Source organism: Phyllobates terribilis, unplaced genomic scaffold (assembly GCF_046119375.1).
Source record: "Phyllobates terribilis strain yellow unplaced genomic scaffold, ASM4611937v1 Scaffold_10__3_contigs__length_209671492, whole genome shotgun sequence".
Classification (NCBI taxonomy): domain Eukaryota; kingdom Metazoa; phylum Chordata; class Amphibia; order Anura; family Dendrobatidae; genus Phyllobates; species Phyllobates terribilis.
This window is the reverse complement of record NW_027362770.1, coordinates 184,432,746-184,447,639: the sequence shown is the minus strand read 5'-3', so window position 1 is coordinate 184,447,639 and position 14,894 is coordinate 184,432,746. Positions and strand designations below refer to the sequence as shown.

The 14,894-nt window shown below is 47.5% G+C and overlaps 1 protein-coding gene across 1 annotated transcript in view; it reads right to left on the bottom strand.

Annotated features, from left to right (window-relative positions):
* Nucleotides 1-10,410: 10,410 nt before the first annotated feature.
* Nucleotides 10,411-14,894, bottom strand: part of LOC141164769 (sodium- and chloride-dependent betaine transporter-like) — a 40,612-nt gene continuing 36,128 nt past the window's right edge. Inside the window, exons 12-15 of the mRNA XM_073650308.1 lie at nt 12,310-12,412; nt 11,805-11,905; nt 11,175-11,345; nt 10,411-11,015 (exon numbers count right to left, since the gene is read on the bottom strand). Coding sequence (XP_073506409.1) covers nt 10,866-11,015; nt 11,175-11,345; nt 11,805-11,905; nt 12,310-12,412 — 525 coding nt within the window. The 3' untranslated portion in view covers nt 10,411-10,865. The remainder of the gene's footprint in view (nt 11,016-11,174; nt 11,346-11,804; nt 11,906-12,309; nt 12,413-14,894) is intronic.

The window sequence follows — 14,894 nt, the reverse complement described above, 5'->3', positions numbered from 1 at the left end:
GAGACACAGATTAGATATTAGAAAAAACTTTTTGACAGTGAGGAGATCAATGAGAGGAACAGGCGGCCACGAGAGGTGGTGAGTTCCCCTTCAATGGACGTCTTCAAACAGAGGCTGGACAGACATCTGTCTGAGATGATTTAGTGAATCCTGCTTTGAGCAGGGGGTTGGACCAGATGACCCAGGAGGTCCCCTCCAACTCTACCATTCTATGATTCTATGAAATGGGGAGAGACTTTTCTGCACCCTGTACCTGGTACTTTGCCCACTTCATCCAGTAAGCTTGGCAAAGTGTACGTCAAAGCAGTGGTTAACCCCGAGTTTCTGCACCCCTCCAACCTGGTGGAGGACCTCCAGTTGTCCCGTGAATCCTTTGGGGTACTACCCGATATTAACAAGTGGAGAGAGACTTTCCTGTGTCCTGTTCCTGGTACTTCACCCACTTCCTCTGTTGCTGAGGATGGCTCGATGGGAGGAAGCATCCTAGTCACCAAGATGGTGAGACCAGTTTCGTTCCCTCTAGTGGACAGAAGAGGAAATCTTCTTGAAGAGAAGGATCGGCCTCCAAATTCTCTGCAGGAAATCCTTGCTGGGTTGCAGAAGAGGGGGCGTAAAGGCGGGGGGGGGGTACTGTAACATCCCTGGCGGCGTGCTTGCATGGCTTACCATCTCCCACCATGCAAGACCGCAATCTTACCTATCAGGCCAGGCTGCACACTCTGCTCCAGTACCTGCTGTTTGTATGTCTCTTGTCTGCTGGCTTAGGGCATCAGCGCTGTTGCTTCCTGATTCTTCAAGCTACAGTGTGTGCAGTCCTAATGCATCCACAGCCTATTGCTGTGAGTCACTGGATACTTAAATCCCCTCCACCCAGTAGGAGGTGCCTGAGCAACACTTGCTTACAGTGTGTTCTGTGCAACTGTCAGTTGCCAGGTCCTGTCCTGAATCTAGTCTGTTTCCGCCACCCTGGGGGCTGAGTACCCAGGGCCATTACCTGTATCTCTGAATCTAGTCTGTTTCCGCCACCTTGGGGGCTGAGTACCCAGGGCCATTACCTGTATCTCTGACTTCTAGTCTGTTTCCGCCACCCTGGGGGCTGAGTTCCCAGGCTCGTTCCTGTATCTCAGAGGTCCCCAACCTTTTTTGCACCAGGGACCGGCTTTAAGCAAGACCAGTTTTCCATGGCCCGGTGGGGGTGGGGGCGGGGCTTTGGTCATATGGGGGTGGGGTTATGGAGGGGTGGAGCTGTATGGGGAGGATGCTGGTGGGACCTCGGTGTACAGCGCTGCTAAGTAGCAGCATTGTACATTGAGCGTCAGTGTATACAGCGCTGCTGCTTAGCAGCGCTACACACTGAACACCGGTACCGGGAGCCGCGTCACTGAAGCCAGTCTGCTGCCCCAGCACGCCCCACATAACATGTTCTGCTGGGGCGTGTCAGTGAGGAGAGCCTGCCGCCCCACCCCGTCAGGAACACACCATGCTGTGCAGGAGGGCCGCGTCACTAAGACCCGCCCCGTGACGTACAACAGGTACCATGCTGTGCTGTGGAGGGCTGCGTCACTAAGACCCGCCCGACGCCCCACCCCGTCCTGCATAATGTTCTCTGCCGGGAGCTGCGAGCTGTCACGGCTATGGCAGAAAACATTATAAATCCACACAGAGCGAGCTCTGACCAGGCGCAGGGCCGCGGAGCTAGCTGTCAGCGGCGCCGCGGACCGGCTGAAAAACCCCAACGGCCCGGTCCTGGTCCGCGGACCGGCGGTTGGGGACCTCTGCTGTATCTTGTTCCCGGTTCAGTTCCTGTCTGAACAGTGTCCTAGCCTGTTACCTGTTTGTCTCTATGTCCAAACCTTCCCTTTTCCTGCAGTGTCTGAACCTGCATCTAACTCCAACTCGTCTCTGTACTTCTGTTTGTGAGTTTTGTGTCCACTCACTTTATTCAATGTAAGTACCTTGTGTGTATCTGGTTCTGCTTGTCCCCTTTCCCTTCCTCCGTATCTACCATCTGTGTTCTAACCATCTTCCTGTATTTTCCAGTCTGTTCCATGTGAACAGAGCCCTGTCCTGTCTGCCTGCACCTTCTGCTCTGTTCCGCTCTGCTTGTTCACCGCACCTGCAGTTTTGCTCCGCTCTGCTTGTTCACCGCACCCGCGGTTCCGCTCTGCTCTGCTTGTTCACCGCACCTGCGGTTCCGCTCTGCTTGTTCACAGCACCTGCGGTTCCGCTCTGCTTGTTCACTGCACCTGCGGTTCTGCTCCGCTCTGTTTGTTCACCTCACCTGCAGTTTTGCTCCTCTCTGCTTGTTTACCACACCTGCAGTTTTGCTCCGCTCTGCTTGTTCACCGCACCTGCGGTACCACTGCGCTCTGCTTGTTCACCACACTGGCGGTTTTGCTCCGCTCTGCTTGTTCACCGCACCTTCGGTTTTGCTTTGCTCTGTTTGTTCACCACACCTGCAGTTTTGCTCCGCTCTGCTTGTTTACCGCACCTGTGGTTTTGCTCTGCTCTGCTTGTTCACCGCACCTGCGGTTTTGCTCCACTCTGCTTGTTCACCGCACCTGCGGTTTTGCTTCGCTCTGCTTGTTCATCGCACCTGCGGTTTTGCTCTGCTCTGCTTGTTCACCGCACCTGTGGTTTTGCTCCGCTCTGCTTGTTCACCGCACCTGCAGTTTTGCTCTGCTCTGCTTGTTCACTGTACCTGCTGTTTTGCTCCGCTCTGCTTGTTCACCGCATTGGCGGTTTTGCTCCGCTCTGCTTGTTCACCGCATTGGCGGTTTCGCTCTGCTCTGCTTCTTCACCACATCTGCAGTTTCGCTCTGCTCTGCTGTCCACTGCACCTGCGGCTCCATTCCTGTGTCCCAGTCTGTACTGGTCCCTATCCTGCCTGCATTCCTACCTGCCAGTACCCGCCTGTCTGCATACCAGCCGTACCTGCCAGTGCCCACCTGTCTGCATGCCAGCCCTGCCTGCCAGTCTCCTCCTGTTTGCATAGCAGCGGGGCCTGCCAATATCCACCTGTCTTCATACCAGCCGTGCCAGCCAGTACCCACCTGTCTGTATGCCAGCCTAACCTGCCTGTTCCTGCATTCTCCGGTGTGGATTCGCGGAGTCGACTGAGCCTCCGTGTGACCTTGGTTGGATCGGGTTGATACTTAGTTACGCCCCTCCAGGCACTCCTCGGTTCATGGTACAGTGGGATCACTAATCACGCTCACGCTAGTCTGCCCGGCCGTATGCTTAACAGTTTGCTCAGGCCATGGTTCCCGTTGAGCCCCACGGCCCTTCGCTCTCAGAGACATTTGAATCCTTGTCTGGTGAATACGTGCACCAAGAAAAAATTTTTTCTCAAGCTGAGGTCCAGGCGATTTACGCACCAGCCCAAATGGAGCTATCAGCACTCGTTCCTGAGGATCCACCACGGTACTTTGGGGATCCAAAACGAAGCCGTGCATTTGTGGAGTAATGCATGCTGCATTTCAAATTTTTCCTACCGATCGGGTTAAAGTAGCATTCATGATGTCCTACCTAGCAGGTGATGCTTTGAAATGGATAACCCCCCTATGGGAAGCATGGGATCCTATCATCTCTGACCTGCAGGCCTTCCTGGTGGCCTTTCTAATGGTCTTCGATGACCCTAATCCTGAAGCTTCTGCTAAAGCTTCCCTTCCCAATATCTTGGAGCAGCCCCGATGGGTGATGTGTGTAGGTAGCCTACCAGTTCTCCAGCCTGAAGAGACTGCTGCCCACACAGAATCCACACAGGATGACAATGCTCTACAGAATACTTCCTTTCCCAACCTCAAGAGGCCGTCTAGACGTGCAAGGCATAGAGGTAAACCGTCACGCCAGGTTCTATCCTCCCAAAGACCTTCTGTTCCCCGGCCTGTAGAGGCAGCTGTCCGCACAGAATCCATGAAGGATGACTATGTTCATCAAGCAAAGCAGAGGCCAGAACTCGGTCACAAAATCGGATTGCGGTCCCGCTGCGCGCTGCTGTTGTTTGGGATCCCCTGTCGGTCTTTGTCCAGCGAAGGTTGGAGAATCCCAACACATTAGGCCTGTAGGAGAGGCTGCCCTTGGCGTTAATGTTTCCTCTCCACAGATGACCATGACTGTCTCCTTGGCAAGTGAAGGCCTCGGATTAACCGGAAGTTTCGGGCTTAAAGCCTTGAAGAGTCGGAGTCTGATTCCCGTCCGACAACTCCAGAAGCCGGTTTGGGCATTGTCAGTGGAAGGACGAGCCCTACTCAGAAACAGTCAAAATATGTCGGTACAAATTAAGCTCCAGATTGGAGCATTACACATGAAGAAGTTCACATTCAAGGTGCTGTCTGGTTTACCCACAGGTCGTCCAGAGCCGAGAGATCTAGTGCCCGCTCAGGTCTGGAGATACTGCATGGTGTTTCCTGGGGAACTGCTGAGGTGCAAGGGGTGTCCAGTCCCCATACCTTCAGGACAGTCAGCAGTTTCTTCTTCACCAGATCTGCTAGTCACTGACTCGCTGTGCGCTGAAGTCTCCGAATGAAGGGAAGCGGAGGCATTGTCCCCACACACAGTCTCGACGATTGTATCAATGATCTGGCTTTAGGCACCGCCCCGTCTCGCAGATTTTTCATCTCAGAAACCAGAATGAAGTTGGTCCCTAAGCAAGGATCCTCCATCTCTAAGAAATCTGGCAATAAGTCCATCAAGGCGGTGGTTGCCCCCGAGTCTCTGCACCCCTCCAACCAGGCGGAGGACTTTCAGTTGTCTCCTGAATCCCCCGGGGTGCTACCTGATAACAAATGACAAATACTATTGAGATCTCTGCTACTGGAAGTGGAAAGGAAGAACAAAGACAAAAAAATCTAAATAATAAAAATATGGGAGGAAGAGAAACCAATCACAAACTACAATGTTTTTATACAAATGCACAAAGCATGGGCAACAAACAAGGAGAACTAGAACTACTAAGGCAGGAAAAGGAATATGATGTCATTGGAATCACTGAAAGTTGGTGGGACGATACACATGATTGGAATAAAAGGCTAAAAGGATACAACTTATCTGCAAGAAACAGACTAGATAAACGAGGAGGAGGTGTCGCATTGTATGTTAGAAAAGCGAATATCTGCACAGAGATTGAAGCTTCAGAGACTGGGAGTTCTGTGGAAACTGTTTGGGTTAGAATACAAGGAGAGAACAACGGAAAGGGCACCATTGTAGGCATTTACTACAGGCCACCTGGGCAAGCTGAAGATATGAACTCTTTATGTATCAAATGACCAAGTTCTACAAAAAATATGACGTAATGGTCATGGGAGATTTCAACTATACAGACATTTGTTGGGAATCTCTCTCAAGTAAAACTAACAGGTCAAGCAAATTCTTATCCTCTCTTGCTGACAACTTTATCTTCCAAAAGGTAGGGGAGAAAACAAGGGGATCTGCTACTTTAGATCTAATCCTGATAGGGAGGAAATGGTTGAGTAGGTAAAAGTGGCTGGGACCCTCGGAGGCAGCGATCATGCTATTATAGAATTTTGGATAACTAGAGGAGGAAGACATGTGAAGACTCAAACTTCAAGGTTAGATTTCAGAAAGGCAGATTTTAAGAGACTCAGAAAGAGAATAGGAGGGATCCAATGGCTGGATGTCCTTAAGGACAAAAATGTCCAGGAAGGATGGGAAATTTTTAAAAATTAGATTCTCAAAGCACAATCGTTAACAATCCCGAAAAGTAGGAAGAATGGGAAGCATTTAAGGTAACCAGGATGGATGAACACAGAACTTAAACATATGCTAAAAAGAAAGAAAGAAATGTTTATCAAATGGAAAGAGGGAGGCATATCAAAAGAAGATTGTAATGCAGTCTTCAGAACCTGTAGGGCACGTATCAGGTTAGCTAAAGCTGACAATGAATTAAGGCTTACAAGAGATGTCAAAAGCAATAAAAAAGGATTTTGGGGGGATGTCAAAAGTAAAAGAAAAGTCAAAGATGCTATAGGATTTTTACAGGATGAAATGGTGAAATGGTAAGAAAGGATGTTGAGAAGGCCGAACTTTTTAATTCCTATTTTGCATCTGTTTTCTCTCAGAAAGAAAATGTAACATCAACTGATCTTCACTGTCCTATTAAAGGAATAGAAGAATCCAAGTTATCTGTAAACAGAAAGATTGTGAGAGAATATTTAGCTAACATACATGAGTTCAAGTCTCCAGTTCCAGATGAATTACACCCCAGAGTACTGAAGGAGATCATAGAAGAAATTTTAGAGCCACTCTCCATAATCTTTGAAAATTCTTGGAGAACAAGAGAAGTCCCAGAAGACTGGAGAAGAGCAATTGTTGTTCCTATCTTCAAAAAGGGGAAGAAGGTGGACCCAGGGAACTATAGGCCGGTGAGTCTGACTTCTATACCAGGAAAGATCTTTGAACAAATTATTAAACAACATGTATGTAAGTACCTGGATAAGAATGAAGTGATTAACCAGAGTCAGCATGGATTTGTAACTAACAAGTCATGTCAGACTAACTTAATTTCCTTCTATGACAGAAAAACTGACTGGGTGGATCAGGGAAATGCTGTAGATATAGTATATCTTGACTTCAGCAAAGCATTTGACAAAGTATCTCACACCATCCTTATTGAAAAAATGACCAAGTATGGAATGGACAAGGCAACCGTTAGGTGGATTCATAACTGGCTTAGTGATCGGACTCAAAGAGTGGTCGTAAATGGCTTCACATCCAGTTGGATGAATGTCTCAAGTGGGGTACCACAGGGCTCCCTCCTGGGACCTGTATTGTTCAACATCTTTATCAATGATTTAGATGAAGGAATTGAGGGTAAACTGATTACATTTGCTGATGACACAAAGCTAGGAGGGATAGCTAACACTAGAGAAGAGAGAGAGAGGATTCAAAAAGACCTAAATAAACTGGAGCAGTGGGCAGCAACTAACACAATGGTTTTTAACAGGGAAAAATGCAAAGTACGACATCTGGGCAATAAAAATGAAAAAAGCATCTACAAAATGGGAGGAATAGAGCTAAGCAACAGCATGTGTGAAAAAGACTTAGGTATACTAATAGATCATAGACTGAACATGAGTCAACAGTGTGATGCAGCAGCAAAAAAGGCAAATACAATTCTGGGATGTATTAACAGAAGCATACAGTCCAGATCACGTGAAGTCATTATCGGTCTTTACTCCTCTTTGGTCAGACCTCATCTGGAATACTGCGTCCAGTTTTGGGCACAACATTTTAAAAAAGACATCGACAAATTGGAGCAAGTTCAGAGAAGAGCGACCAGAATGGTGACCGGTCTGCAAACCATGTCCTATGAGGAACGGTTACAGGATTTGGGAATGTTTAGCTTGCAAAAAAGAAGACTGAGAGGAGACTTAATAGCTGTCTACAAATATCTCAAGGGCTGTCACATTGTAGAGGGATCAGCCTTATTCTCATTTGCACAAGGAAAGACTAGAAGCAATGGGATGAAACTGAATGGAAGGAGACACAGATTAGATATTAGAAAAAACTTTTTGACAGTGAGGAGATCAATGAGAGGAACAGGCGGCCACGAGAGGTGGTGAGTTCCCCTTCAATGGACGTCTTCAAACAGAGGCTGGACAGACATCTGTCTGAGATGATTTAGTGAATCCTGCTTTGAGCAGGGGGTTGGACCAGATGACCCAGGAGGTCCCCTCCAACTCTACCATTCTATGATTCTATGAAATGGGGAGAGACTTTTCTGCACCCTGTACCTGGTACTTTGCCCACTTCATCCAGTAAGCTTGGCAAAGTGTACGTCAAAGCAGTGGTTAACCCCGAGTTTCTGCACCCCTCCAACCTGGTGGAGGACCTCCAGTTGTCCCGTGAATCCTTTGGGGTACTACCCGATATTAACAAGTGGATAAAGACTTTCCTGTGTCCTGTTCCTGGTACTTCACCCACTTCCTCTGTTGCTGAGGATGGCTCGATGGGAGGAAGCATCCTAGTCACCAAGATGGTGAGACCAGTTTCGTTCCCTCTAGTGGACAGAAGAGGAAATCTTCTTGAAGAGAAGGATCGGCCTCCAAATTCTCTGCAGGAAATCCTTGCTGGGTTGCAGAAGAGGGGGCGTAAAGGCGGGGGGGGGGGGTACTGTAACATCCCTGGCGGCGTGCTTGCATGGCTTACCATCTCCCACCATGCAAGACCGCAATCTTACCTATCAGGCCAGGCTGCACACTCTGCTCCAGTACCTGCTGTTTGTATGTCTCTTGTCTGCTGGCTTAGGGCATCAGCGCTGTTGCTTCCTGATTCTTCAAGCTACAGTGTGTGCAGTCCTAATGCATCCACAGCCTATTGCTGTGAGTCACTGGATACTTAAATCCCCTCCACCCAGTAGGAGGTGCCTGAGCAACACTTGCTTACAGTGTGTTCTGTGCAACTGTCAGTTGCCAGGTCCTGTCCTGAATCTAGTCTGTTTCCGCCACCCTGGGGGCTGAGTACCCAGGGCCATTACCTGTATCTCTGAATCTAGTCTGTTTCCGCCACCTTGGGGGCTGAGTACCCAGGGCCATTACCTGTATCTCTGACTTCTAGTCTGTTTCCGCCACCCTGGGGGCTGAGTTCCCAGGCTCGTTCCTGTATCTCAGAGGTCCCCAACCTTTTTTGCACCAGGGACCGGCTTTAAGCAAGACCAGTTTTCCATGGCCCGGTGGGGGTGGGGGCGGGGCTTTGGTCATATGGGGGTGGGGTTATGGAGGGGTGGAGCTGTATGGGGAGGATGCTGGTGGGACCTCGGTGTACAGCGCTGCTAAGTAGCAGCATTGTACATTGAGCGTCAGTGTATACAGCGCTGCTGCTTAGCAGCGCTACACACTGAACACCGGTACCGGGAGCCGCGTCACTGAAGCCAGTCTGCTGCCCCAGCACGCCCCACATAACATGTTCTGCTGGGGCGTGTCAGTGAGGAGAGCCTGCCGCCCCACCCCGTCAGGAACACACCATGCTGTGCAGGAGGGCCGCGTCACTAAGACCCGCCCCGTGACGTACAACAGGTACCATGCTGTGCTGTGGAGGGCTGCGTCACTAAGACCCGCCCGACGCCCCACCCCGTCCTGCATAATGTTCTCTGCCGGGAGCTGCGAGCTGTCACGGCTATGGCAGAAAACATTATAAATCCACACAGAGCGAGCTCTGACCAGGCGCAGGGCCGCGGAGCTAGCTGTCAGCGGCGCCGCGGACCGGCTGAAAAACCCCAACGGCCCGGTCCTGGTCCGCGGACCGGCGGTTGGGGACCTCTGCTGTATCTTGTTCCCGGTTCAGTTCCTGTCTGAACAGTGTCCTAGCCTGTTACCTGTTTGTCTCTATGTCCGAACCTTCCCTTTTCCTGCAGTGTCTGAACCTGCATCTAACTCCAACTCATTGTCTCTGTACTTCTGTTTGTGAGTTTTGTGTCCACTCACTACTTCAATGTAAGTACCTTGTGTGTATCTAGTTCTGCTTGTCCCCTTTCCCTTCCTCCTTATCTTCCTCCTGTGTTCTAACCATCTTCCTGTATTTTCCTGTCTGTTCATGTGAACAGAGCCCTGTCCTGTCTGCCTGCACCTTCTGCTCTGTTCCGCTCTGCTTGTTCACCGCACATGCAGTTTTGCTCCGCTCTGCTTGTTCACCGCACCCGCGGTTCCACTCTGCTCTGCTTGTTCACCGCACCTGCGGTTTTGCTTCACTCTGCTTGTTCACCACACCTGCGGTTTTGCTCCGCTCTGCTTTTTCATCGCACCTGCGGTTTTGCTCCTCTCTGCTTGTTCACCGCATTGGCGGTTTTGCTCCGCTCTGCTTCTTCACCGCATCTGCGGTTTCGCTCTGCTCTGCTGTCCACCGCACCTGCAGCTCCATTCCTGTGTCCCAGTTTGTACTGTTCCCTATCCTGCCTGCGTTCCTACCTGTCAGTACCCGTCTGTCTGCATACCAGCCGTGCCTGCCAGTGCCCACCTGTCTGCATGCCAGCCGTGCCTGCCAGTCCCCTCCTGTCTGCTTACCAGCCGTGCCTGCCAATATCCACCTGTCTTCATACCAGCCGTGCCTGCCAGTACAAACCTGTCTGTATGCCAGCCTAACCTGCCTGTTCCTGCATTCCCCAGTGTGGGTCAACAATTGTGACCGGGGTCTGATCTGGAGTAGCACCTGGTCCCTCTGCTCGGTTCCTCCCTGGTTCACGGAGTCGACTGAGCATCCGTGTGACCTTGGTCGGATCGGGATGATACTTAGTTACGCCCTTCCAGGCACTCCTCGGTTCATGGTCCAGTGGGATCACTAATCACGCTCACGCTAGTCTGCCCGGTCGTGTGCGTAACAGATGACCAACTGAAATGATGACACAACTCACCAAAATAGGTGAAAAATTCACTAATTTATTAATACATATCTTATTAAGGTCGGAGCTGACTTTATCTAATCCAAAGCACCGAGACTATGTCATTAATATCAGATCGGTGGTGGTCTGACTCCCAGTAACCTGAAACCAAGCAGTCAAGTGCAGGGGCCACAGCGCTCTGGAGAAGGCTCAGCTCCGTACACCGTGTAGGGGTCATGAATGGAACGGCAAGCTCAGTCTTATTCACGTCAATGGAACTGGACTGTCAGTGCCACCCACAACCGCAACACAAAGCCATGAGTTGGACCTCCATTGATGATATTATTGATATAACGTGAGGATTGGTCATCAATATTACATTTCCTGAGAACCTTTTAAATGTTCCATGAAGAGAGTTCCGAGTGCAATTCCCCAAATGCAAATCTTGAGAGTGATGTTCTCCCGGAGATGTGGGAATATAACCCTGCGTTATCCTGTCCTACAAGATGATGAATTCCTCCAAATCCAGAAGCTATTGGCAGGTGTCCTGTGAGGGAGCTTCACCGCTTATATCATGTGTCTTGGGAGTCCGTTTCATACAGATGGACCAGGTATTGGTTGGACGGACACTTACTTTAGGCTGAGGTAGGTCTTCTGCTGGGATGACAACTTTACGTAATCTCTGCAGAGAAATAAGTACAGGAAATCAGTCAAGTCAAGTAATCATATCTATCTATCTATCTCATTTGCTTACCGAATATAATACAACGGGTGAAGCAATAGGCAGAGTTTGTGTTATATAAAGTACAGTCACTACAATGTCTTTATGGTAACACTTTACCTCCATCAAGGACCCTTGTGTCCTCAGGACTATATAGATGGCATATAGAGGAATGCAGATCATAGAAGCGATGGCCATAAGCCATCCGATGGCGTAACCCCATGGTGGATACACGTAGTAGTTATTGTACTTCAAGGGAACATATCTGATTAATGAGAAGAGGAATGTTGCCTGTAGAGGAAAAGAACCAATCAAAAATCAGGAAAGTGACTCCTCGGGGGTGGAGTTTTCTGAAATATTGACACCACCCCTAATCTTGACTCTGTAACCCTAGTATATTATTTTTTATGGTTAATGACATGGGTGATGAACACTATTGTGGGTGCTGTAGGTTGCGACATCTAGTGTACCTGAGAAAATGGCCAGACATGCCCTCATCATTGCCAGAGCAGGGTCTATGGAGGCCCTGGACCACAATGACTTTGAGGAGCCCCACTCTATTGTTGCAAATAATACTTTCATACACAGAATGATACCAGCTCAACAGCCAAAACACATAGCCATATGGTGCCTAATTAATGATCCCATAGTGTGCTCCCAAATACTTCCGCCATACATGTGGTTCCTGTCAATCATCCTCACTATGTTGGTGAAGGCACACGGGCAAGTTACAAGACTGCTGCCTCTTACCACACACACAGCCGGGGTCACAGCCATCCAACATATCTTCATCAGGGGCCACGGGCGGTGCCCGATCATATCTTGGATGTTGTCATAGAAGCGATTTGCTCCTGCAAAGATAAAGTTAAAAATCAATACACGGCTAAAACTAAAAATTAATAATCTTTATATTTTGTATGTGGATTTCATCGACCTCATTTCCATTTTTGCGCTATTTAATTTTTTTCCAAGATTCATAACTTTTTATTTTTTGTCCACATGGCCATATGGGGGCTGTTTTTTTTTAAATATTTTTTATGTTTTCAATTTTCACTTTTTTTGTCTCCCTAGGGGATTTAAATCTGCAATTGTTTGTACTATTTGCTACAATACTAGAAAATTGCGCTATATAGTGAAATTGATGACATCCCATGAAGCCTGGCCACTAGCTGGGTGCTTCATGAAGACCCTCGGCACTAAGATTGACTTGCCTGGCCCCTGACCATACTGGTACCTGGGTAGTATTAATACTCACCATACACCCATCCTATACAGATACACTCAGCTATCCCAAAAAAAAGGAGGCAGATACCGCTGGAAGCAAAGTAGTCGAAGAGCTGGAATATGTATATCCCTCCCTGTAAAACATAGAGGGTTGTATCATGGCAGGGATCGGTGGCTGATACTGGTTTACTTCCAATACCTTGTAGGACAGAGAAGACTACGGCCCCGATTCACCACTTTCATTATTTTGGCATGTTTTTGACTTTTTTTCTGTTTTCCCCGGTGTGAACTTTGTGCCAAATTCTTCAAAATTGTGCAAGAGTTTCATTGAATTTTGTGCAAATTTAAATGTTTCATTTTGCTCTTTTGAGACTTTTTACAGATCCTTTCAAGAGCCTTGAAAAAAGTGCGACGTTAGTCTTCAGCTACGTAGAAATATAAATTTAGACAGATGGAAAAAAAACATTTCAGAAAGTTGCAAATGATGAATTTTTCTGAAAACCTCTGGATAATTAAACAATTCGAGAAAACCCGAAAAATTACCAGGACTGAAAAATGAGCTTGAAAATGGCACAAAAGCCATAATGAATTTGGCACAAAAGTAAAGATGCCTAAAACTAAAACTTTTACTAAAAAAAGAATGATAAATGGAGCCGATGTTCCTTTAGATAAAACAAGCAAATGTTGTAGAAACGGCAGAGAATAAAAAAGGGGTAAATCTAGTTTCCAGAGAATCTTTGCTGCATGAGAGGAAACCTGAGAGTATAAAGTTTCTAGAGAGTAGGTGCAGCATGAGAGGAAACCTGACAGTATAAACTTTCTAGAGTAGGTGCAGCATGAGAGGAAACCTGACAGTATACACTTTCTAGAGTAGGTACAGCATGAGAGGAAACCTGACGGTATAAACTTTCTAGAGAGTAGGTGCAGCATGAGAGGAAACCTGACAGTATAAACTTTCTAGAGTAGGTGCAGCATGAGAGGAAACCTGACAGTATAAACTTTCTAGAGTAGGTGCAGCATGAGAGGAAACCTGACAGTATAAACTTTCTAGAGTAGGTGCAGCATGAGAGGAAAACTGACAGTATAAACTTTCTAGAGTAGGTGCAGCATGAGAGGAAACCTGACAGTATAAACTTTCTAGAGAGTAGGTGCAGCATGAGAGGAAACCTGACAGTATAAACTTTCTAGAGAGTAGGTGCAGCATGAGAGGAAACCTGACAGTATAAACTTTCTAGAGTAGGTGCAGCATGAGAGGAAACCTGACAGTATAAACTTTCTTGAGTAGGTGCAGCATGAGAGGAAACCTGACAGTATAAACTTTCTAGAGTAGGTGCAGCATGAGAGGAAACTTGACAGTATAAACTTTCTAGAGTAGATGCAGCATGAGAGGAAACCTGAGAGTATAAACTTTCTAGAGAGTAGGTGCAGCATGAGAGGAAACCTGACAGTATAAACTTTCTAGAGAGTAGGTGCAGCATGAGAGGAAACCTGACAGTATAAACTTTCTAGAGTAGGTGCAGAATGAGAGGAAACCTGACAGTATAAACTTTCTTGAGTAGGTGCAGCATGAGAGGAAACCTGACAGTATAAACTTTCTAGAGTAGGTGCAGCATGAGAGGAAACTTGACAGTATAAACTTTCTAGAGTAGATGCAGCATGAGAGGAAACCTGAGAGTATAAACTTTCTAGAGAGTAGGTGCAGCATGAGAGGAAACCTGACAGTATACACTTTCTAGAGTAGGTGCAGCATGAGAGGAAATCTGACAGTATAAACTTTCTAGAGTAGGTGCAGCATGAGAGGAAACCTGACAGTATACACTTTCTAGAGTAGGTACAGCATGAGAGGAAACCTGACAGTATAAACTTTCTAGAGTAGGTGCAGCATGAGAGGAAACCTGACAGTATACACTTTCTAGAGTAGGTGCAGCATGAGAGGAAACCTGACAGTATAAACTTTCTAGAGTAGGTGCAGCATGAGAGGAAACCTGACAGTATAAACTTTCTAGAGTAGGTGCAGCATGAGAGGAAACCTGACAGTATAAACTTTCTAGAGTAGGTACAGCATGAGAGGAAACCTGACAGTATAAACTTTCTAGAGTAGGTGCAGCATGAGAAGAAACCTGACAGTATAAACTTTCTAGAGTAGGTGCAGCATGAGAGGAAACCTGACAGTATACACTTTCTAGAGTAGGTGCAGCATGAGAAGAAACCTGACAGTATAAACTTTCTAGAGTAGGTGCAGCATGAGAGGAAACCTGACAGTATAAACTTTCTAGAGTAGGTGCAGCATGAGAAGAAACCTGACAGTATAAACTTTCTAGAGTAGGTGCAGCATGAGAGGAAACCTGACAGTATAAACTTTCTAGAGTAGGTGCAGCATGAGAGGAAACCTGACAGTATAAACTTTCTAGAGTAGGTGCAGCATGAGAGGAAATCTGACAGTATAAACTTTCTAGAGTAGGTGCAGCATGAGAGGAAACCTGACAGTATAAACTTTCTAGAGTAGGTGCAGCATGAGAGGAAACCTGACAGTATAAACTTTCTAGAGTAGGTGCAGCATGAGAGGAAACCTGACAGTATAAACTTTCTAGAGTAGGTGCAGCATGAGAGGAAACC